The sequence below is a fragment of the Selaginella moellendorffii genome, unplaced genomic scaffold (genome assembly GCF_000143415.4).
Source record: "Selaginella moellendorffii unplaced genomic scaffold, v1.0 SELMOscaffold_13, whole genome shotgun sequence".
In the NCBI taxonomy this organism is placed as follows: domain Eukaryota; kingdom Viridiplantae; phylum Streptophyta; class Lycopodiopsida; order Selaginellales; family Selaginellaceae; genus Selaginella; species Selaginella moellendorffii.
The window spans coordinates 1599515-1622530 of record NW_003314274.1 but is presented as its reverse complement, the minus strand read 5'-3'; the positions used below and the strand labels follow the sequence as shown (position 1 = coordinate 1622530).

The following is a 23016-nucleotide window of genomic DNA, read 5'->3' as shown; positions in this document are numbered from 1 at the left end:
TGGCTAGGAAGGCGTTGCTTTCGCTCACTGCACGACGTGTAAGTCTTCAGGCACCGGCTGATAGGAAATGGAAGCTAAAGTTTCGATTCTTTTCCATGATAAGTCTTTTCCGCCATAGCACCACCTTGAACTTTTGCTTTTTCTTGAAGATATGGTCGAATCAGAAAATCATATGTACGCCAAGGCCGATATGATCTTTGGTAAAAAGAATGGACGAACCTAGTTGAGAGATTGCCTGCGAGCAAAAGCTCGCTCGCTCGCTCGGATTCTCGTAAAGGGCACCTAGCCAGTGTATAAGCACGATAGAGAGGTAGTGGATAATCACAAAGAGCCTCCTCTTATCTCAAGGAAAAGAGACGTCCAATCCGGTCTCCATCCAGATCTTCCACTTCCCATTCATTACTGTGTACCTATAAACAAGTTTTACCTTGGCTAGCATTTGCTAGTGATAGTGCCGCTGCCAAGTTCTCTGGCACCATCGTCGCCACCAAAACGCTGTATCAGATCCCGACAATTGCAAAGAGCGCCAGGACTGCAAGACCGACGACGAGCAGCACCGGGGTTGTGCAGGTCTTTGCGAACGCCACGAAAAACATCCTCAAAGAGAAACGCACCTAAAGAAAAGAGTAAAGCTCTTGAAACAAAACGCATATATAGTAGAACTCGTATAAACTCTCGAATCCAAATGCTTTGAAAAAAGCATGATGACCAAGGCAACTGCTGGATCTACGAGCATTCCCTCGTTGGTAACTGGAACAAAGTTTCAGGATCTTATCTTCCAACAGCATGGCCATGGGAAATCAAAAATATTTCTACCATAATCATCTTAAGCATCGAGGCTTCTACTGATCGAAGTATGTACCTTCGAGAGAGCCTTGCTGTGATTGTTCTTCCGGGTTCTCGACGTCCAAATCCAAGAGCAGGCTCCTCCGGAAAGCCCGCCGCAGCGTTCTCGACTCAAGCGGCCTGATGCCCCGCTCCAGGTCTCGTTCTCTTTTCACAGCCATCAATCGAGAGAACTGTCCACAAATCGACATTCAGCACCCATAGAGACTCTTCCCACCAAGCTTACTCTGATTTGGAGACGACGATACGTCCGGGGCTTATGCAGCCTCTCCCCCTCTTTCAAGGAACGCATTGCCAAGAGCTTCTCCCTGACGCCTTCCAGAGCCTCCTCAATGGCTCCATCAGACATTTTTCGTATTTCGTCCATGGGCTGCTTCATGCATACCAGCTTGAGCGGCGAAGACGATGCAGCTGGAGCGTAGCAGACATTCTTAGCACCAGTCGCCACACACTGCGTAGGAGAAAAGAAAAAAAGAAATGTTAGCAAACTTTAAGAAGCAGAAAGAACCCAGCTTACAGGATTGAAGAAGGCGCATGCCATCGCTCCTAGCTCCTTGGAGAACCCTAGAGAATAAATGCACAGTAACGACAAGCCGCTGTCATAAAACGAAAAGAAAAAAGGACAAAGAAACCACAGCCTAAGCTCTAGAGCTCCACATTCTTGACGACATCCCAGAGTGACTGAGCAGACTCCTTGAGTTTGAGAACCTCGTTCTCGGTGAGAGTCTGTTCCACGATATGAAGAACACCGTTCCTCCCAAGAACACACGGCAGGCTGAGGAACACATCGTGCTCAATGCCATGCCTCCCTTTCGCTATGATTGACACCGGATGGATCGCCTTCTCATCTCTGCATGCAGCACGACAAAGGCCATCAGCCACAAAGACATAAAAGAAAGAGTTGGCAATTCATTACCGAATCAAGCTGTGAACGATGTCCGCAACGGATGCCCCAATAGCCCAGTTCGTGTAGCCTTTGAACTTGATAATTTCGTAAGCGGACTTCACCACCTGTTTCAAGCGGACGAGATGAAACAGAGTAAGAAAATCCTGCTGGTACACTCTAACCTCTTGGTTGATCTTTTCAGCCTCGCTTTCAAGCCCTTCTTTCTCAATAAAATTGAGAAGAGGCACCCCCGCAACGTTGACGCTCGACCAAACAGGGACGCTGCTATCACCGTGCTCGCCTATGATGTAGCCGTGCACGTTCTTTGAGCTGACATCCATACGGCTGGATATCAGAAACCTGAATCTCGACGAGTCCAGATTCGTGCCACTTCCTGCAGGATCAAAATCTCTTAGAAGATGAAAAGACACATCAACTTACCAAGCACCCGGCTCGCAGGAAGTCCCGAGATCTTCCAGGAGACGTAAGTCAAGATATCCACGGGGTTCGAGACCACCAATAACAGCGTGTCAGGACTGTACTTGAGTAGTTCGGGAATGATCTTCCTCAGCAGCTCTACATTGCTTTGGACCTGTAATAGAGAAGTCACTACAAATATCTCTATAGATCTTCGCTTACCAGAGCAAGCCTAGATTCATCGTGACTCTTTTGTTTCGCCCCGGCCGTGATGATGCAAATCTGAGAGTTACGTGTATTCCTGCCCAAGCAAAACGTCAGAAAAACTACTGGCGCTTGCAAAAAGAATTACGCGTAATCGGTGCTCGCACAAATGTCAACATTTGGATTGAAAGCTGCCGCATGCTGCAAATCCATCATCTCGCCCTTGAGCTTATCTCCCATAACATCAATGAGAACTAACGAGCGGCACAATCTCTGTGCAGTAAAACCTCAGATGAGATAGACAATAATAAACAAGAAACAAGACAAAACCTTCGACAAAATGGATGTAGCGCAAGCCATTCCCACGTTTCCAACTCCCACGACGGTGACTTTTGTGACATCCCTTTGAACGATGTCAGCCACAGCCATGCCTCCTAGCAAAACCAAAAAAATAGCGGAAGCCGTCAATGCGTCGAAGGATTGGATCACACCTGGGACTGGTTTGAAAAAATGCCACACTTCTTGCTGCTGCCGCCCCATCGCTGCTGCTCCAGACGCCAGCTCCCAAGTCCCAACCCCAAGAACCCCTTTTTGTCCCTCGCAACTTGACTCGTGGCAGCAACTAACAGTCTTGCGGATCTCGGCCGTCGATTTTGATCGCCACTATATGCTGTCGATCAATGGAGCGCACCTATCTGGGCGATCGCCAGCAATTGGAGCTCAGATCGTACCTCCGCCTCGTCAAGAGCTGCAAGGATCTCGTCCAGGCGCACCACATTCACGCCCAGATCGTACTAACAGCGCATAGCCACGACCGTCTGCTGCTAAACTCGCTGATAGAGATGTACGGCAAGTGTGGCGACGTGGCTACGGCCAGGAGAATCTTCGATGCCATCCCTTCCCGGAATGTCTACTCGTGGAACATCCTGCTGGCAGCATATTCCCAGAATGGGCACCTGGAAGAAGCCATGGAACTCTTCCAATCGATGAAAGAAAAGGACTGTACCTCTTGGAATTCGATGCTCACGGCCTTTGCTCGCGCAGGAAATTTGGAGAGCGCGAGGAGCCTCTTCGATCAGATTCCGCGACGAGACGTGGTGTCCTGGAATGCGATGATCGCCACCTTCGCCAAGAACGGGGACAACATTCAGGCCTTGCGTTTGTTCCGATTGATGTGCCTCGACGGCTGCAAGACGAGCGAGATTACCTTCGTGAATGCGCTAGATGCGTGTGGAAACGCTGAAGATCTGGAAGAAGGACGCCGCCTGGACAGGATTATCACCGAGAATCGCCTGGATTGTGGAGTGGAGCTTGGGACGAGCCTGGTGGACATGTATCACCGCTGCCACAGCCCTGACGATGCCAAAATCGCGTTCCAGAGAATGCCGTTCAAAGATCCAATCGCCTGGACCGCGATGATCCAGGTCCACTCGCAATGCGGGGAGCTGGATCAAGCGCGAGAAATCTTCGACATGAGATTACGACAGCCCCGGCCAGTCGCATCCTGGAACGCGATGATCGCTGCGTATTCCCAGAAGGCCCGGATTACCGACGCCAAGAACCTGTTCGATGCGATGCCCGATGCCGATCGCGATGTTGTGACCTGGACGACGATGATCTGGGCCTATGGCGAGGCCAAGAACGCCGATGCCGCTCAAAATCTCTTCGATCGCTCTCCACATCGGAACTCTATCACCTGGAACGCGATGGCGGCCGCGCATTCCCAGTGCTGCCAATCGCGCCCAGCCTTTGCCCTCCTGCAAAGGATGGATCTGGATGGAGTGGAGCCAAACGCCGTGACAGTGATCAGCGTCTTGGACGCGTGCGCGGGCGCCACAGACCTCGCTACCGGCAAGAACGTCGATGCCATCACAGCTCACGAGCCTTTCCATCGCGACGTGGTGGTATCAACGGCCACGATCCACATGTACGGGCGGTGCGGGAGCCTGGCCATGGCGAGGGCCGTACTAGCCGCCACGCCACGCGAAAACCTCGTGACGTGGACTGCCATGGTGTCGGCATATGCCCACAACGGGCATAGCGGCCAAGCGCGGGAAACTTTCCAGACGATGACATGCGAGGGATTTCCTGCTAACTCAGTCGCCTTCGTCAGCATTCTTAACGGCTGTAGCCACGGGGGCCTCCTCGACGATGGCGTCCACTACTTCGTCACCATGGTCGCCGAGTATGGAGTTTCTTCCAAGCTGGATCACTTCGTTTGCCTGGTCGATCTTCTCGGAAGGGCTGGAAAACTAGAAGCCGCCGAGGAGCTTGTGAATTCGATGCCTTACTGCCCAGACTTCGTGTCCTGGATGACGCTTCTAGCGGCTTGTAAAACTCACAAGGATGTGAGACGAGCCGAGGCAGTAGCACGAAACGTTGTCGCGGTTGATCCCAAGGACTCGGCCGCCTATGCGCTACTCTCGGCTGTCTAGAGAAACGAGGAACTCAAGGTAAGATATCACGTACCAAGCCATATAAAGAATCACTTTACTGAGAAAACCGGGATTTCTATTGTCTGTATGTTGGAACCCCGATGCCTGGAACTGGAGGAGGAGGTCTCCTGGTTGGAGTTCTTCGAGAAGAGTCGCCGTTTTCTAGAGCTTCACCGCGGTGGGGTGTTAAAGATCTGCGCGAAGACGAAGAAAAGCCGCTTGGTGTTCGAGGAGAGGGAGAATTGGCTGCTTCTTCAAATGCTACTCTCCAATCGTCTCCACCGTGATATCCTGCGGCGAAACTTTCTCATGAGCTCAACACGTATGAAATATATAGAGGCAAACCATTTTGCGTTCCCTCGATGTATCCGTTGCTCATTGTCACTCGCGCCTCGTTGTTGCTCAATTGTCTTACAAGTCGCGACAGTACCGAGGCTTGGCGCTCGCACCGCTCTCTTCGACGTTTTACTTGAGCATCCTCTTGCAAGAGCTCTTTTATAGTCGGAGTAGGAAGTGCACTGTATGGCGGAATGTTAGAAGAAGGATAACTAAGGAGAACTCCACAACCTTATGGACTTGTACAGCGTGCTGAGCATTGAATCCTTGGACCTTTCGACCTGACAAAATATTGCTGCCTGCAGCGATTTTTAGTCCAGCATTCACAAACAAATTGCCAGCGTACCTTGGGGATGTTTGCTGAAAGACTGTTCATTACTGCCTCCACGTAATCACGAACTTCTTGAGCCATGATCCGAAGCTCTTCTTCTGGATCTGCTCTTCTCGTAATGACAGTATCCTGGATGCAACAAAGTTAGCACCCGAAAGAGGCAAACGTCGGGTTCATACCAATGCACCATCAGACATGCTCGTTCTCAAAGGAGTCACCACTTCGACTACTGCTTTTGACGAACCTTTCCCTTGATCAGTACATTGTCTCAACTTAGTCATCCATTCCGTTTTTTCTGCCATAGATTCAGCCTTGAGAACAACAACATGTTGAGCTGCAGTAAAAGTAACAATTCAGTCTCATGTAGCAGTACATAATGATCTACCTTTGAGAACAGTCTTATAAGCAACCTTGTTGCTTATTTTAATGGTGAGATTAGGCTCGGGGCCATTGGCTTGTTTTGAAGCCTCTTTAGACTTAGAAGGACGTCCTTCTGCCAATTCTTCCTCAGACAGCTCTTCAATCAAACATTCCTGAAATTACAAACAATAAGCAGGCGAAGACAAATGCATCGTATATACCTCAAGGTTGATAACTCCTTGGAAACGCTTATCGTCAGGTTTTTTCATGTATCCAAGCTAAAATGCAAAAACTATAAAATCAGATCCAATAACAGTACATTACTTACTTTATTTGACTTTTCATTCAGAACAAACCATCGCTTATTCCATGTATCTGCACTTGTAGCACTTCTTTTTGACAAATAGCCTTCACAAAAGCTTATCAGAAACAGCAGGTGACAACATAAACAGTTACCAGTTTTATCTTTCTCCGCGCCTGAACTCTCCGGCACGTCCTTTCCATCGCCGTCCTTTGCGGACTTTAAAGACCCGTTAGCTTGAGCAGCAGGGTTATATGATGACTGCATGAAAGTTACTCAGTAAAAATATATAGAAGTGCAGAGGCTTACTTTGTTAAGAATTGCCTGTTCGGCTTCCTGTGCTTTTTTCATCGTTTTATTCTTCACTTCATCCTCTCGACGAACTCTATCAAGCCTGTACACTAAAAAGCGTAAAGAGCCTGTCCGTTGGTTAACCGACTTCTTACCTGCGTTGCACAAGCCGCGTGAAATGTTGAGGTGGAATATAAGCTCTTTCCATGTCCACAAGATCAACGACCATCCTTTTAGCTTCTGTACGGTATTCATCGAGCGCAGAACTCGCAACAGATATCATCTGTAAGAAGAATATTTTAGACGTTGCGCTTCAAAAAAGTGAAAAGAAGAAGATACCTCGCGTTTTAGAGGTGGAAATCTTCCTAAACCAGGAGTAGCCGATGCTGCGGATGAAACGATATCAACTAGAACTCTGTGCACCTTTACTCCGCAAATATCAGAAGTTTTTGACAACATTCAAGCTTTATAATTACCTCATCAACGCAGCTTTTAGCTGGATCCTTTGCTAGGTCCAATGCTCTACGAATAAGCTCCCGCAAACCTTTCTCAGGTGACAGAAGATAAGGCAGATATCCATCGGCCTCCAAGACGACCTGTAAAAAATGTTTAGCATGGTACAGGAAAACACGTGCTCGGTCACCTTTTTCAAACCATTCAAGTCAAAGAGCTCCTGAAGTGGAAGCTGTTTTATTCTATTTGGTAGCGTTCCTTCAAAACTCGTAACAACCTTATAACTTCCTCCCTGTATATAACGTAAGCATATGGAGATTAAAAGATTAAAGTCAGAGCTCACCTCTCCACTGTTGATATGCTCCAAAAACTTGTCCTCAAATTCACGGCAAAGCTCTAGTGCTACCGCACGTGTACCTTCTTCCGTTTCTACCATCTTTTCACCAAGTCTTACCAGCTCTTCCTCCACGTCTTGTGACCTCCCTTCCAGACTGAACACATTGCAGACGAAAATTATAACCATTAGCTACAGACTTTGAAGAAACCTGGAAAGGAGGCTGGGAAGACGCTGTTGCATCCGTTGCCGAATCTGCTTCGCAATAGCCTCTACTAACGAAGATCTTCCAAGTCTACTTGACGATGCCCCGCCAAGAATGGATTTTAAAGACTCCATTTCCGCCTTCCAAGCAGTTTCCAAAGAATCGTCTTTGGAATGAGCTCCAGCAATCGAGACGGATTGACCAATCAAAGCTATCCATGTGAACTTAGATGTGATCGACGGCCCTTGTCCGGATAGAACAGCTTGAACTGCTGCTAAGCTTTTGGGATCCGAAGCCGCTTGGTCAATCTTGCTGATGACACCAACAGTTCTTGAGCCTACAAATACGAAAAGAATTAAGCTAGAAACCCGTACTGGCACAAGAACAAACCTTCATGGTCGATATCCTGTGCAATTTTCAGGGCCTGCGATCCCGTTATATCCCGCACAGAAGTAGCAGGAATCACAACGAGCAGAAGAGCATCGTTGCTGTCGATGTACTCGCGGACCTGCAATATCAAACAATCAACTGTGACTAAGATAACAAAGATATGATTTGTTACCAGGGAATCGCTAACTGATCTACTCTCAAGCCCAGGCAGATCGACCAGCTTCAGGGGTGGTGCTACATAAAGAGCTTAGTTAGCGTAACATTTCGAATCGGTTGCTACATCTACCTGAAGAACACTTCAATTTCAAATGGATATTTTCCTTCACAGCACCGGTTGACATTCTGCCAAACTTGTTTTGAAGAGAATGTCGTATGTCGGCTGGAGTAGACAAAACACATTAGATTCTCGTACAAAGACAAAGCTTCCTTAGCCAGCTTACTTGCAGAAACTTGCATAGACTTGCCCTCCATCTGTACTGTAAGCCCTCGTTTATTTCCTGAATCGTCAGCTTCCAGGTCGATAGTCACAGGTGCACGGGTTGCCCCATTCTCTCCGGTTGGCTGCACAAGCAAAAGAGACTTTTCATCCGAGATGGAAAAAAAAAGAACTTACCAGCACTGCGTAGCCAATCAAGCTGTTTAGAACCGCTGACTTTCCAGCGCCCTGCATTCCACAAATCTAAGAGAGATACAGTCGAAAACCAATTGAGTACTCACAGTGTTACCAAGAGCTACCACGCTGAGAAAACTCGAGTACTGGTCCAGCGATTCTTCTCCTTCCTGATCGGATAGAAGCGCCGATGCCTGCTGCATCGACTCCGCCAAAACGCGAAGATTCTCCATCTTGGCTCACTAGCGCCAAAAAATCTGGTCTATCGCTCAAACCTAGAACTAAATCTCCCCCATTCTACATCCTAGAAAGAATCGAGGAGCCAGAATTTCGCTCACCCAGCTAGGAAATCCGGCATTTTCGACCTCACAGAAGCGCCGATCCAGCAAAGATCCAGAGCCAGGCGCAGCCGCCTGATCCCAGCTCACAGTACCGATCCCGCTAGGCCCAGCTCCAAGCGCCTAGATCTAGCCCTGCCCTGCCGATACGGTCTTACTTTTCGACGAGCTAGGGATTTGCCCCGAAAACATTGCCGCTCGATCGCAAGCAAGGGTTTTATTGAAACACATAAAAAAAAATCTCTTAAACACACGCTAAAACAAAACATCCAGTGTGAACGGATCCCTACGTTTGAATTTGGACGGCCAGGATGCGTGGATACCACCAAACGTTGGGCAATCTGGAGCTTTCCGGCGATTTAAATGGAATTTTCCAAATGCTCCACTGGATCTTCTCGTAAAGCCACCATCATTACGAGAAATTCCGAGAGGGAATCCTCGTTTTTAGAGAGCAAAGTGATTAACCATGGTTTTCGAAAAAGAATTTGATCTTAGAACACGATGGCCATGAGGATGTCTCCAGATCACTTGGTTCTCGAATTTTGTCACGAGCGACTCCCCGGCCATGCGATTAAAGTTCTTCCTTCCGGTGTGGTTTCAATGCGTTTCACTTGATCAGTGTGAGTATTTTATGCTTGCTTTTGTCACGAATTGTGCGGAGCGAAGCAGCCACGAAGATTTTCCCGAAGGAAAAAGGAAGAACTCGCATTCTTCCGGATAGTAAGAAAAATTTGCAAAAAACTCCATGGGTCGGAATATGACTCATACTTCGAGACACACAGACGGGTCATCAGATGCATACTCTACAACCCAAGAAGTACTTACCTCACAAACTCACTGCTATATAAAGTGGAAAATTTCATCTTCGCTTGAGCATGTGGGATAGGGCAGCTTAGGGCAGTTTAGTATAAGAGAATATGCAAGATCTTTATATAAGATCTTGCCACGTGGCTAGTTCGTATCGACGGTAGAGATTGTCGAGGGCTTTTTTCAAACCCAAGCTCCCGGCGCATTGCGAAGGCGCGCATTGTCTTCAATCTTGGAGCTCCTAGGGTATGGTGGAAATCCCCAGGAGTCTAGGATTTCGTCCTGAAATTTCATCTTCGATGTCCAGATCGATCAATCCAGTGGCGCGGCCGGCAATGTCGAGCTGCGGCATCTACATGGTTTTACCCAAGGATCGCGATGAGTCCTCGCTTTCGGAATCCCTGCTCGCTCGCTATCCGTCCATGCCGAGGTATCCTCCCTCTCCGCCCAGGCGGGACATCGACGCCGCGCAAACCCAGAGCGTGTCCTTCAAGGTAACTGGCATGGAATGCACTGCCTGTGCCGGATCTATCGAGAAGGCCCTCAAGAGGCTCCCGGGCATCAAAGAAGCGGCTGTGGCAGTGATCCAAGAGAAGGCCCAGGTCGTCTTTCATCCAGCGTTTGTTCAAGTAAGTGTTTATTTTTTTTTTAAGCGAAGAACTTTGGTCTTATATCTTTGTTGCCTTGTTCATTCCAGGTAGAGACTATCCGCGAAGCCATTGTTGACGCTGGATTCGACGCGACCGTCTTGAAAGATTCTATCGAGCAGTCGCGCAACTCAGTGTGCCGGATCCGGGTGAGAGGTATGACTTGCACGTCGTGCTCGGGTGCCATTGAGGCGGCGCTCAGGAAAATCCCAGGGGTGGTGAGTGCGGTGGTGGCCCTTGCGACCGAGCAAGCCGAAATCTTTCACGACGCCAGCGTGGTTAGCTACTCGAAACTCATCGAAGCCGTGGAGGAGGCTGGCTTCGTGGCCGAGCTGGTGAGCGCTGGAGAGGAAAGAAACAAGGTCCATTTGCAGCTGGAAGGTGTGCATTCACGGGAAGGCTTTAGAAACATCGTTACCTCGCTGGAGGCTCTGGCTGGGGTGACGGAGGTGGAGCTTTTTCTCAAGGAGGAAAGGCTGGTGGTTTCTTACGATCCCGACTTAACAGGCCCGCGATGCTTCATAGAGATTATCGAGCAGACAGGACCGGCGAATGTATACAAGGCGAGTTTGGCTATGGGAGCAGACCGTCGAGCAGATATGAAGAGCGAGATCAAGCACTATTGGAATCTCTTCTTATGGAGCATTGTCTTCACGGTTCCGGTGTTCTTCCTGGGGATGGTGTTTATGTACACTCCGGGCACGATGAAGAGATACGTCGGGTGGAAGGTGATCAACATGCTCACCGTCGGGCAGATACTGAGATGGAGTTTGTCTACGCCTGTCCAGTTCGTCATCGGGTGGCGGTTCTACGTTGGGGCTTACAATGCTCTACGCCATGGTTCGGCCAACATGGACGTTCTCATAGCTCTCGGGACGAATGCTGCGTACTTCTACTCCGTCTACTCCGCTTTAAGATCTGCGACGTCTGACTCGTTTGAAGGGACGGACTTTTTCGAGACGAGTTCTATGCTCATATCGTTTATTCTTCTGGGGAAGTTCCTGGAGGTTCTGGCCAAAGGGAAAACGTCTGAAGCCATCGCGAAGCTTATGAATCTCACGCCTGATACGGCCATTCTCCTGACGCTGGACGAGAAGGGAAACGTTACTTTCGAGCGAGAAATCATTACGCAGCTCGTACAACGGAACGACGTCGTCAAAGTTTTGCCTGGCTCCAAAGTGCCAACTGATGGAGAGGTGATTTGGGGACAGAGTCATGTGAACGAGAGCATGATCACTGGTGAAGCCCGGCCGGTCGCAAAACGAAGTGGTGACAAAGTCATTGGTGGGACTATGAACGAAAACGGAGTGTTACATGTCCGCGCAACGCATGTTGGATCTGAGACGGCTCTTGCGCAGATAGTTAGGCTGGTGGAAGCGGCACAGATGGCTAAAGCTCCCGTTCAAAAGTTTGCTGACCGTATATCTCAATACTTCGTTCCCATGGTAAGCATCCGCTTTTTGCTGAACATAACATGCTCGTGGTTTATTTTCCAGGTTGTTGGCGCATCAGTTCTCACATGGAGCTTCTGGTTCTGTGCTGGGAAAGCTAGCTGGTATCCCAAGTCTTGGATCCCACCGAGCATGGATGAATTTGAGCTAGCACTTCAGTTTGGTATTGCTGTGCTTGTCATTGCTTGTCCTTGCGCCTTGGGGCTGGCCACGCCTACTGCTGTCATGGTTTCAACTGGAAAAGGAGCCACGCAAGGCGTCCTTATCAAAGGTGGTGCTGCTTTGGAGACAGCACGCAAGGTAAGAAGTTCACTTAATGCGAGATAACATCAGTATGCTAAAACGACTTCCAGGTTGACTGCATTGTGTTTGACAAAACGGGTACTCTCACGAAAGGAGAGCCGAGTGTTGTTAACACGAAGCTATTTCGGTACATTGCTCTGAAGGTCTTCTTCAGCATTGTTGCTAGTGTGGAGGTATTGAGAAAGATATTGTCAAAAGCAATTTAACAAGGTGGTTTTATCGCAGGCCAACAGCGAGCATCCTCTGGCCAAGGCAATAGTTGAATTCGCAAAAGGTCTGAGACTTCAAGAACCACTCGAGCAGCACCAAGTACAGGACTTTAGAGCTGTTCCTGGTCAGGGAGTTCAAGCAGTGGTGACCGGAAAACGAGTTTTGGTGGGGAACTACAAGCTCATATCGGAGAACGGCATTTCACTTCCTCCGCAAGCCTCAGAGCAGCTCCAAGACGTTGAGGTGCTGGCCAGGACCGCCGTGCTGGTTGCGATCGACGGAGAACTCACGGGCCTTATCTCGGTCGCAGACCCGATGAAACCAGAGGCACCGGCCGTGATCTCCACGCTCAAGCTGATGAACATCAAGAGCGTCATAGTGACTGGAGATAACCGAGGCACAGCTCTCGCCGTTGCTAGAGAAGTTGGCATCCAGCCGAAAGACGTCATCGCCGAGGCCGATCCCAAAGCAAAGGCTGACAGAGTGAAGGAGTTGCAAGTAAGTTCTTAAGTTTGTTCTTCCTCCAGCTAAACTTTCTCGTTTGCTCAGAGCGCGGGCATGGTGGTCGCGATGGTCGGAGATGGTATCAACGATTCCCCGGCTCTGGTTGCCGCGGACGTTGGAGTGGCCATCGGTGCCGGCACCGACATAGCGATTGAGGCGGCGGACATTGTCCTCATGAAGAGCCACCTGGAAGACGTGGTCACCGCCATCGACTTGTCCAGGAAAACGTTCTCGAGGATTCGTCTTAACTACGTGTGGGCTCTGGGATACAACGTCCTGGGAATTCCAATCGCGGCCGGGGTGCTCTATCCTTGCTCGAGATTCCGGCTTCCACCATGGATCGCCGGTGCCGCTATGGCCGCCTCGTCCGTGAGCGTGGTTTGCTCCTCGCTGCTACTCAAGTATTACAAGCGACCAAAGAAACTGGAGCTCATCGTCCACTAGCGATAATAATAATCTCGAATATTCCAAACAATTCGAAGTATCTTAAATATTCTACAAGATTCGATTCTAATAATCTCGAATATTCAAAACGATTCGAATAGTCTCAAGCATATTCTAAAACGATCCGAATCTAGAAGTTATAATCGCGAATATTCAAAACGATTAAGTTATACAGAAGAAACTTTAGATCACGACGAAGGTTTGTCAACCGGGGTTTCGCGCGGATCCGCCCTGAGCGCCTGCTCGATCTTCTCCACCGGGACGAGCGGGATGTAGCCCGACAGTGGGACGTTGCGATCCTTGAAGGTGGAGACGATCTGGTTGAATTTCTCGGCGCCGAAGAGCGCCGAGGGAGCTACCAGATCGATGAAGCGCGGGACGCCCGGGAACGTCTTGAGCTTCTTGAGCCCCTCGATCGTCCACGCCTCGGCGATGGGCTCGTACTTGACGTAGTAGACGCGCGCGGACTCGTAGAGGCCGTTCTTCTGGACGTCCGCGACCACGGTCTTGGCGGCGTCGGGCGCCTGCTTGGCCACATCGAACGCGCGCTGGGTCGTGTCCTTGACTACCGGAGGAAGCCTTTGATCCAGCACAACGAGCGTCTCCCCGACCTGGATTGGAGAAAACGCTCTCGCGTTAGCAAAGATCTCGAAACCTTCCTATGGATCGGGTACCTTCTTGTCCAGGAACTCGAGGAATTCCGTGGGCTTGCCCTCAAACTTGTCATAGACAGGACCCACGACTGTTTTCACGGTTCCTTCGATGCTATCCACGCCGGGCTTGAGCGGCCCGGAATTCTCTTTCGCGAGCTCGTAGATCGTCGCGACATAGCCAGTGGCCTTTTGCCCGGCCGCTTGGAAGCATCCCAGATACCTAAGCTTGGGCGAGGATACTTCTTCCTCCTGTAGAAACCAATCGATCAATCGATCAATCAATCAATCAATCAATCAAGAGAAAAAAGTAGTGTGATTCTAACGCTATGATGCATTGCATTGCTTTGTAACTTACCTCGATCACCTCCTGCTGCTGCTGCTGCTGCGCATGATCCGTCGCCATAGCTAAAAGATTGATCAATAGATTCGATTAAAAGCAAAAAAATGGGGAAAATAGGGTTTTAAGAGAACCAATCACGCGCTACACGCCCTCTAGAGCCTCACCGCCACGGCTAGCCAGTGACTGCGAAGAAAGAGCTGCACAACCCAGTTAGGGCGACCGCCATTTACGTGTTTCTAGAAGAACCCAACACGTGGAAAAATATCTTTGACTCTTTTAGTGGACTGTAAATTAATTTAACTTAGTTGACTATTATTTGACTAGCTATCGACTCTTAGAGCTTGTGGAACGTAGAGACTGTCACTGTGTCGCGGATCCAACTAATGTACTCCACGGCAGATTTGTGGACCTCGGTCTCCAGCTCCTGAGGATGCGATTGGATGTAGCTCCAGAACTTTGGAGAGCCTGGGAACCCCATGTTGTCCGCGAAGATCACGCTCCCTTCGTCGATGAGACCCTTCTCCTTGAGCAGCAAGTAGTCCGGCAAGTACAAGTCTTTATCGTGATCCACGAACACGAAATCGAAGCACTGCCCGTTCGTCTTGGCCAGAGTCGACTTTATGGTGTCGATCTGACGGCTCAGTGGCGCCAGCAGCACCTCCACTTTGGACGAAAGCCCTGAAAGAAAGTTTGACGTGCTCGCCACGAAAGAAAAGCAAGAAGCAAACCTGCGTGGTCGATGATCCTTCTAGCGATGTCAGCGATGTGAGGAGTGAGCTCCAGCGAGATCAGCTTGCTGTCGGGGTGTTTGAGATTTGCTGCCATTCTCACAGCCGAGTAGCCACAGTAAGTTCCGAGCTCGAGAACGAGCTGAGGATTCTTCTTGGCGATTGACGAGTCCAAAATGCGGCCCTTTTCCTCTCCAACGTTCATAAACCAGGTGCCGGAGCGTGCAAATTCGTCCACAGCCTGTATAACCGACTGGGGGTTACCTCGTTCCGCGTTTTCTAGCACATACTCCAGCAGCTGTTCCTCCCTGCCATCACCACCCCAGCCATGGAAGAAAAATCCCCCCATGAACTTTCCGAACGACAGGAAAGTGACGACTCCCTTCCACATGACTGACGTGCAAGCCCTCAATCCCCCCTTCCTGCTCAAATCACAAATACATCAGATCCAGAGAGAAACCTTTCAAAACCTTCTCACGAGAGGCTGGCAATATGTGGGACCAAAACTCCACTGTCCTTTAAGTAACTTCAGTCACGACTCACGACTGAGATGGGCTTTTTTCTTTTTTTTTCTTTGGCAGGCTGATCGAAAAGGAAAGGTAGCTACCTAGAGAACTGCAGTTGAGAATGGTAGAAAGCATTTGAAACAAGAAAGAAAACGCTGTAGCTCACTTACCATTCATCCACGAAAGGTAGATATGGCGACTGTATCATTGATCCAGTCAAGATACTCCACCTTCGTTTGATGGTACTCCGTTTCTAGCTCCTGGCCCTCCCCTCTGTGGAGATAGTTCCAAAACTGTGGCGAGCCCGGGAATCCCATGTTATCCGCGAAGACTACAGAGCCATCTCCAATGAGCTTAAAGTTCTTGAGCAGTAGATAGTCTTCCAAGTAGTAATCCTTGCTATGATCCATGAAAACAAAATCTAAGGAGGAGCTCTTGAGCGCAAGCTGGAGAGCTTCGATCTGACTGCTCAAAGGTCCCGGAAGCTGATGGATCTGAGAAGACAGGCCTGGAGATATTCAAAGTGAGGAATGTACAGACAAAGAATGGCCCTACCTGCGTGATCGATAATCTGCCTGGCAATGTCGGCATAGCGAGGATTGATCTCCACAGTGAACAGCTTGCTGCCTGGAATCGCCAGCTGGGACGCGATCCTCACGGCCGAGTAACCGCAGTAGGATCCGAGCTCCAGCACGAGCGCCGGCTTTCTCTTCTGGAGCGCGGCATCGAGAATCTTACCCTTGCGATCGCCGATGGACATGAACCAGGTGCCCGATTTCGCAAACGCATCCATGGTTTGGATCACAGACTCTGGATTCCGCTCGGCATTCTGCAGCACATGATCCATCAGCTTCTCCTCGCGGCCATCGCCGGCGCCACAGCACGGGATCCTTCTGCTCGTGTAAGAGAAAGCGAAAGAGGCGAGCATACGAACCTCGTTCCACCACATTCTAGAATATACTTCCCTAAAAGGAAAGTCTCTAGGTCTTAATATTTTGGCCTAAAAGTTGATAATATCTGCCCTAAAAGTTTGGCGCTTCTCGCTGATGACTGTCGTTTCTCAGGCGGATGGTCTCAAGCCAGATCCAGATGTTGTGCATGCTTAGAGGAACTCTAAGAATTCTTCCCGATGATGTTGCAGCTCATTTGTCCTTTGTATTTGACATTCCTGCCAGCTTCAAATTTGCCATTTGGGGAAGCTGCCTTTGAAGGTGAATTACCAGATGCTGAGATCCTATCATCTGCTGATAAGCAAATCAAAGCTTATCCAAGTGTAAATCTGATCCTCGTAGAGGAAAGGAAAAATAATAATGTCATCATTTCCCACTGTTGACTATTTCAAAAGAGAATGAAAGTACTCGCACTAGTGGGAGAATATTCTTCAAAATCTTTTAGAAATGGCTGTACTCCGTTTTGGAGTGCTGAAATTTGAAAATCTTGCAAAACCACTAGGGAGGGAAAAATGTATAGATCCATGGTATAATCACTTTTTTTTGAGATGCCTTTACTTTTAATTTTACCTTCCCCACAGGATATAATATGAGGATCAGATTAATGCCTCTCCTAGCACCATATAACCATTACAGTGGCACTTGCTAGTATGCTTGAACAAAGGCATGAGTTGGACACTGACTTGGAAATGCAGAGTGCATCAGATATCAATGATAAGGAGGTATCAATGATGAGCTTAGAGTTTACAAGCCCATCAGCAAAGACATAGCTGAAAACCTCATTGAAGATAAAGACCTAGGGGCCAGCACTAAACCCTAAACCCTAAACTGGCAAAAACATGGGTGTAAGGGATAAAATGGTAAATAGGAAGGAGACCCATGGATCAAATGGGTGAATGGGGATTGGGAAGTTATTCAATATAGTTTCATTTAAATTCGCCATGAGGTTGAAGAATGATATGATTGTAATGTCAAAAACCTTCAGGCAGCTATTCAATTAGGGTGTCAACATGAATCATAAAAATTTGATGAAAAGGTCTTTATGGCAGGCCATGGTGGACTTATTGTGTGGGCCATGCTTCCCATTTGTTCAGCTTGTAAAAACATGCAGAAGAGAGGTGTTGCATTCTACTACAAGGTGATGGTATGGGCATTGAGATAAGGTACGTGATACTAAAAGGCATGGAGAAAGTTAAGGAGTTTGTATTTCGGGTGTGAGTTACTTTCCTAGATGACCTCTTCTGAAGGCATCATCATCCCAAAGACCTTGGCTTACCTATAGAGGAAGAAGTTGAAGCAACTAGAGAAGCCAGATGAAGAAGGGTAGTCTACTAAATGGCAAAAAGCCATGTGGACAATAGCTAGGATGGTAAAAATAAGGTGATATTGCAAACCTAGCTGATATGATGGACCTTGACTCCTTATAATAATAGCTTACTGAAACTAAAATATAAATAAGGTGTAGTATTTGTGTCCAAATTTGTCTTTCATTCCTTGTGGAGCTTTACAATACTGGGAGTTATTAAGCTAAAGGTTGTTTTGATCATGTCAATGCCAACATTAATAACGTTCGCACTAATATTTCATGGGATAATGCAACTCTCAAGGAGTATTTCCACCATAAGAATTTATGATGATATTAAAAATCTCATGCTTTCTCATCCAAATCTAACATTTTTCACAATTACAAGAATGATGATTAGAGTGTTGTTATCAAACTTTTGTTCTTTGTTCAACTGCCTCAGTCTTGGAACAATTAGTATATAAGTAATATATGTGTAACGTGTCAAGACCCCCAACAAGATCAAGACTAGAAAATGCTAAAGATAAAGAGAAAAAGCTAGTGAAAACAAAGAAAAGGCCTTAGATTGGTGTTGATTCAGATTGTGGAGAAATGGAACAAGGCTAACCTATATATACTATAGGTTGATGAAGCTCCACCACTTTTGAATCGAGGACGGCCTAAATATAGCTGAGGTCGAGGAGGTGCCACATCATCATCAGGAATGTGGCTCGAGACTCAGGAATCTGGAAGTGTCTCGAGAGTTAGGAATAGGGAAGTGTCTCGAGAGTCAGGAATAGGGAAGTGTCTCGAGAGTCAGGAATGTGGTTTGCAGGTCAGGAATCCGGCAAGAGTCAAGAATGTGGCAAGAATTGGGGGATTCCTGACAGCACCCCCTCCTCAAGAACGAGTGGAACGAGGATGTGAACTAGAACGAAGAGGAGGATGAGATGAGCAGCGAGGGATGGGAGATAGAGAAAAAAAATGAGGACTGGGACGAGAAGGATAGCGGCGGTGGAAGTCCTAAACAAGGTCAGGAGAATGAATTAGGTTGTCCACAGGTTCCCAAGTGCGTTCCTCAGGTCCGTAACCCTTCCAGTCCACCAGATAGTAGAGTTTAGACCGTGAAATCTTGGAATCAAGGATGTCCTGAACCTCGTACTCAGACCCATCCTCGAGCTGCACTGGTGGAGGCAGAGGAATGACCCGATTTGGAATAGGACTGGGAATATAAGGCTCAAGGAGAGAGGAGTGAAAAACAGGGTGAATTTGATATGAGGAGGGAAGTGCAAGGCGATAAGTGACAGGATTAATGATGGCAGTGATAGGGAAAGGACCAAGGCGTTTGAAATTGAGTTTTGGATAGGGCCTGGTGGTGGAGATATTTCGCCTGAGGAGCCAGACTTTATCCCCGATATTGTGAGGGGGACAATCCTGACGATGGACATTGGCAAATGTTTTATGAGATTCTTGAGCACGATGGAGGTGGAAGGAGATGGAGTTGTGGATTTCCTGGAGGTTGGAGATAAATGCCTCAGAGCGGGGATTTGAACGAGAGGATTCAGATGGAGAAGGAAGTGAGAGATTGAATCGGGGATTTTGGCCAGAGTTTGCAAAGAAGGGGGAAACTCGAAGAGAGGAGTGAACAGAGTTGTTATAGGAGAACTCAGCAAGAGGAAGGATATTGAACCAGTTATCCTGATGATAGTTGATGAAGCACCTCAAGAATTGTTCCAACGTCTGAATCGTTCGCTCGAACTGCCCATCAGTTTGAGGATGATATGCCGAAGAGAGGTTAGCCTTCACTCCAAGCAGCTGCAAAAACCGTTGCCAGAAATGAGAGATGAACTGAGGCCCCCGATCTGAAACCACATCTGTAGGAATCCCATGAAGTCAGAAAATTTCCCTGAATACCAGTTTTGCCATGTCCTCACCCGAAAACTCCTTGGTACATGGCAAGAAGTGCGCCATCTTTGTGAAGCGATCCACCACGACTAAAATGCTGTTGAAGCCTCCAGAACTCGGAAGATCACTCAAGAAATCCATGGAGATGGATTCCCAAGGACCTGAAGGGACCGGAAGGGAACGAAGCAAACCTGAAGGAAGGTGGCGAGGTACCTTATTCCGGGCACAAGTGTCACAGGAGGTAACAAAAGCTTTGATGTAGTCGTCCATGTGAGGCCACCAAAAGTCCCGTGCAACTAGCTCATAGGTTTTCGCAATGCCGAAGTGACCAGCAGTCGGGCTATCGTGGCACACCATCAGGACCAACCTTCGAGCATCACCTTCAGGAACGTAAAGCTGCTCCCCACGGTACAATAAACCATCTAAGAACTTGAACTCGTCAAATCGCCGACAGTCGGGAGTCACTGGGTGTCCAGCCTGAAGATGGGGGCAAATGTCGCTAGCGAGATCATCGGATTGAAGATCGTTTCTGATTGCATCCATCAAGGAGGAGTCCTGAGGGGCCAGGGAAATTGCCATAACTTGAAGCCGATCAGGACCGAGGATAACTTGATCCTGTTGATCGAAGGCAGGATTACCAGGCCTGAGACTGAGATAGGAGCGCCTTGAAAGAGCATCAGAAAGGCCTTGAAACTTTCCAGGTCTGTACTTGATAACAAAGTCAAACCAACTTAGGAATTGTGCCCACCTTGCTTGACGACGGCTTAAAACTCGGGAAGTGGCAAAGTACTCGAGATTTTTGTGATCCGTCCAGACTGTTGTTTGATGGCTTGCCCCCTCCAAGAAACGGCGCCACTCTCCAAAGGAATCCACGATGGCAAGGAGCTCCTTGTCGTGGATTTTGTAATTGATCTCCGCAAGCTGGAATTTCTGAGAATGGAAAGCGACCGGATGAAGTTTGTGATCCGCTCCGAGTTGAGACAGCACAATACCAATGGCAAAGTCGGAGGCATCAGCCTCGATGAAGAAAGGTTGTGAGGAATCAGCATGGATCAAGACAGGAGCAGAACTGAAGGCCGCCTTGAGTGTGTCGAAGGCTTGCTGGGCAGCAGCAAACCAAGAGAAGGGAACATCCTTGCGAGTGAGATGTGTGAGAGGAAGGACAATGTCAGAGTAGTGATCAATGAATTTGCGGTAGAAGTTGGCGAAGCCAAGGAAAACCTGAATGTCCGACATTGATTGTAGAGGCTCCCATTCGAGAATAGTCTTGACTTTGGCAGGATCCATCGTGATACCCTCAGGAGTGACAATGTACCCAAGGAACTCCACAGACTGCTGATCAAAGGAACATTTCTCAAGCTTCGCGTATAGGCCGTATTCTCGCAGCTTCGCTAGCACCTTGCGTACATGTTCGTCATGCTCCTCCTGAGTTTTTGAGTAGATGAGGATGTCATTGAGGTAGACGATCACCATCTGATCAAGAAACTCCCGAAAGACGTCGTTCGCCATGTGTTGGAAAACTGCTGGAGCATTTGTCAAGCCAAATGGCATGACAGTGTACTCGAAGTGGCCATAGCGGGTTTGGAACGCAGTCTTCCATTCATCACCAGGCCGGATCCGGATCAGGTTGTATGCTCCACGGAGGTCGATCTTGGTGAAGAAGCGGGCACCGCCGAGACGTTCCAACAGGTCCGAGATCAGGGGCAGCGGATAACGGTTCCGAACAGTCACCTTGTTCAAACCTTGGTAGTCGATGACTAGCCGCAAGCTCCCATCCTTCTTCTTGACAAAGAAGACAGGCACTCCAGCCGGGGACTGCGAATGCTGAATGTAGCCCGAGGCAAGGTTCTCATCCACGTACTCTTTGAGGGCCTTAAGCTCGGACGGGGATAACCCGTAGATAGGCCCCCACGGAGGTGACGCTCCTTCCTGTAAATCAATGGGACAATCATAAGGCCGATGAACAGGCAGTACACTAGCTTTTTTCTTGTCAAACACATCCCCAAAATCATGATACTTCTCAGAAAGACTAACAGGAAAAACATGCAAAGCAAAAAGAAAAAGAGGTTCTTCATGAAGGAGTTCTTTCATAGTGATTGTGGAGATAGGAGGAGGCGTACGACTAAATGGAATGATGAGACGAGCATACGGTCCAGTGTAAGATGGAAGAGAGGAAAAAGAAGAGGGTGAAAACTTTATAGAGTTAGGAACAGAACCCCGATTTGAGTTTAGGGAACTTTTCCTGATTCGAACTCGATGAACAGTAGGGGAAGCCGTGGGAGGGATGAGCTGTAATTCCTTCCAACAGATTTGAGGCTGATGTAGTTGGAACCAAGGAAGACCGAGCACCACAGAGGAGGACTTGCTGTTGATGATGTTGAAGGCGATATCGGTGACGGTGGACCCGATGTGTACTCGAACGGGCAACGTTTCCCTAAGTCCAGAAGATGGAGACACAAAATGCCCGCCGATGCCTTCAACCCTCAAATCCCGTATGGTAGGAGAAAGAGGAACGTGATGTCGGGCAGCAAAGTCCGTGTCCATGAAGCAGGAAGTTGCACCCGAGTCCAGTAACGCCAGAGCTTTGAGTCCTGATTGTCCGGTGAAAGAAAGGAGACATGGGACGCGGAAGTTGCGGGAATTGGTGGTGGCTTTGATGAAAGGTGGTGAGGAGCTTGATAAAGAAGAAAAGTGATTTTTATTCAGGGAGTCCAAACAGACAGCTCCTACTCTGTTTGGACAGGGTCGTTTCCCGACTGCAATAGAGGTGGACTTTAAGGTAGAGTGAACTCGAGCAGTCGAGGAGGCTTCTTGGGACATACAGCTTCTTTGTGATTAGGATCAGCACAATAGAGGCAAAGATTATGAGATATTCAACGTTGCTTCTCAGCAGGACTCAACTTCCCTTTAATGAGTCGGGGAGTACCAGAAATATCCATCGGAACCGGAGCAGTAGGTTCAGGAGTATGCCCCAAAGACTCAAGCTGGGATTCCTAAGTCTGGGACGGAAAAACAGTGGCGCGGCGACTTTCCTGACGACGTTCAAAGAGTCGATTGTCACATCGAACAGCTTTGTTGATGGCATCCGACAGGTCCTTGGGATCCTCCATGGTGAGCAACAAATCCTTGACACCGTTGTTGAGGCCGAAACGAAATTGGTCAATCAGGGCCTGCTCATCCCACTGAGTGTCCAAAGCAAGGAGTTGGAACTCTGCAGCGTAGATCGAGGCAGGACAAGACCCCTGAGAGAGACGTCTCATCTTTGTGGTAGCAGCCCGAACCCGATCCGTCTCGCCAAAACATGCTTCGAGCTTCTCTTTGAACAATTGAAGATCCATCAGTTCTGGAACCACGACCCCTTTCATGCTCTTCTCCAAAAGAGGAGAAAACCATGACAAAGCTGCACCTTCGAGCAACGTCCCAATCACGCCGATTTGAGACTCGGGAGTAGGGTACCGCCGATGTTGAAGTGCGAAGATCAACTCCATCTGGTTCAGGAATCCACAAAGCTCCGAACGCTTGCCTGAAAATTTCGCCGGGAAGCTCACC

At 48.6% G+C, this 23016-nt stretch overlaps 6 protein-coding genes across 11 annotated transcripts; 2 read left to right on the top strand and 4 right to left on the bottom strand.

The window, feature by feature from the left end:
- Positions 1-670: 670 nt before the first annotated feature.
- Positions 671-2961, bottom strand: LOC9645533 (L-lactate dehydrogenase B chain). 3 transcript variants are annotated; one of them, XM_024674775.1, is made up of 10 exons: positions 2845-2961; positions 2684-2787; positions 2502-2626; positions 2372-2450; positions 2174-2324; positions 1763-2126; positions 1364-1696; positions 1073-1297; positions 817-1019; positions 671-750 (listed from the first exon to the last, which is right to left on the bottom strand). In XM_024674775.1, the coding sequence occupies exons 1-7, from the start codon at positions 2891-2893 to the stop codon at positions 1492-1494; spliced, it is 1077 nt and encodes a 358-aa protein (XP_024530543.1). In that variant the 5' UTR covers positions 2894-2961; the 3' UTR covers positions 671-750; positions 817-1019; positions 1073-1297; positions 1364-1491. The 3 variants fall into 3 exon arrangements, with proteins under 3 accessions (XP_024530543.1, XP_024530544.1, XP_024530545.1); XM_024674776.1 differs by having other exon boundaries at positions 863-1019; XM_024674777.1 differs by having other exon boundaries at positions 671-1019; positions 1763-1857; positions 1915-2126.
- Positions 2962-3033: 72 nt separating this feature from the next.
- Positions 3034-4788, top strand: LOC112346309 (pentatricopeptide repeat-containing protein At4g02750-like). The gene has a single exon (XM_024674963.1). The coding sequence runs from the start codon at positions 3034-3036 to the stop codon at positions 4786-4788; it is 1755 nt and encodes a 584-aa protein (XP_024530731.1).
- A 10-nt stretch (positions 4789-4798) lies between these two features.
- Positions 4799-8966, bottom strand: LOC9646071 (dynamin-2A). The gene is made up of 22 exons (XM_024674774.1): positions 8507-8966; positions 8403-8453; positions 8230-8350; positions 8076-8168; positions 7962-8023; positions 7790-7907; positions 7406-7736; positions 7204-7351; positions 7051-7152; positions 6884-7003; positions 6747-6830; positions 6563-6690; positions 6426-6510; positions 6272-6377; positions 6144-6223; positions 6037-6093; positions 5841-5988; positions 5635-5789; positions 5471-5584; positions 5356-5423; positions 5134-5306; positions 4799-5079 (listed from the first exon to the last, which is right to left on the bottom strand). Exons 1-22 carry the CDS (start codon positions 8630-8632, stop codon positions 4865-4867), a joined length of 2685 nt encoding a protein of 894 aa, XP_024530542.1. The 5' UTR covers positions 8633-8966; the 3' UTR covers positions 4799-4864.
- Positions 8967-9727: 761 nt separating this feature from the next.
- On the top strand, positions 9728-13150 carry LOC9645532 (probable copper-transporting ATPase HMA5). Of its 2 annotated transcripts, XM_024674804.1 has the most exons (7): positions 9728-9790; positions 9852-10173; positions 10242-11636; positions 11688-11942; positions 11996-12118; positions 12171-12653; positions 12705-13150. In XM_024674804.1, the coding sequence occupies exons 2-7, from the start codon at positions 9880-9882 to the stop codon at positions 13101-13103; spliced, it is 2949 nt and encodes a 982-aa protein (XP_024530572.1). In that variant the 5' UTR covers positions 9728-9790; positions 9852-9879; the 3' UTR covers positions 13104-13150. The 2 variants fall into 2 exon arrangements, with proteins under 2 accessions (XP_024530572.1, XP_002970029.2); XM_002969983.2 differs by having other exon boundaries at positions 9728-10173.
- Positions 13151-13234: 84 nt separating this feature from the next.
- Positions 13235-14320, bottom strand: LOC9645531 (stress-related protein). 2 transcript variants are annotated; one of them, XM_002969730.2, is made up of 4 exons: positions 14228-14320; positions 14112-14161; positions 13778-14005; positions 13235-13714 (listed from the first exon to the last, which is right to left on the bottom strand). In XM_002969730.2, the coding sequence occupies exons 2-4, from the start codon at positions 14157-14159 to the stop codon at positions 13292-13294; spliced, it is 699 nt and encodes a 232-aa protein (XP_002969776.1). In that variant the 5' UTR covers positions 14160-14161; positions 14228-14320; the 3' UTR covers positions 13235-13291. The 2 variants fall into 2 exon arrangements, with proteins under 2 accessions (XP_002969776.1, XP_024530575.1); XM_024674807.1 differs by having other exon boundaries at positions 14261-14316.
- Positions 14321-14350: 30 nt separating this feature from the next.
- Positions 14351-16285, bottom strand: LOC9645530 (catechol O-methyltransferase). 2 transcript variants are annotated; one of them, XM_002969729.2, is made up of 4 exons: positions 15886-16278; positions 15501-15838; positions 14825-15439; positions 14351-14774 (listed from the first exon to the last, which is right to left on the bottom strand). In XM_002969729.2, exons 3-4 carry the CDS (start codon positions 15213-15215, stop codon positions 14431-14433), a joined length of 735 nt encoding a protein of 244 aa, XP_002969775.2. In that variant the 5' UTR covers positions 15216-15439; positions 15501-15838; positions 15886-16278; the 3' UTR covers positions 14351-14430. The 2 variants fall into 2 exon arrangements, with proteins under 2 accessions (XP_002969775.2, XP_024530573.1); XM_024674805.1 differs by lacking the exon at positions 14351-14774 and having other exon boundaries at positions 15307-15431; positions 15886-16285.
- Between the last annotated feature and the right edge of the window lie 6731 nt (positions 16286-23016).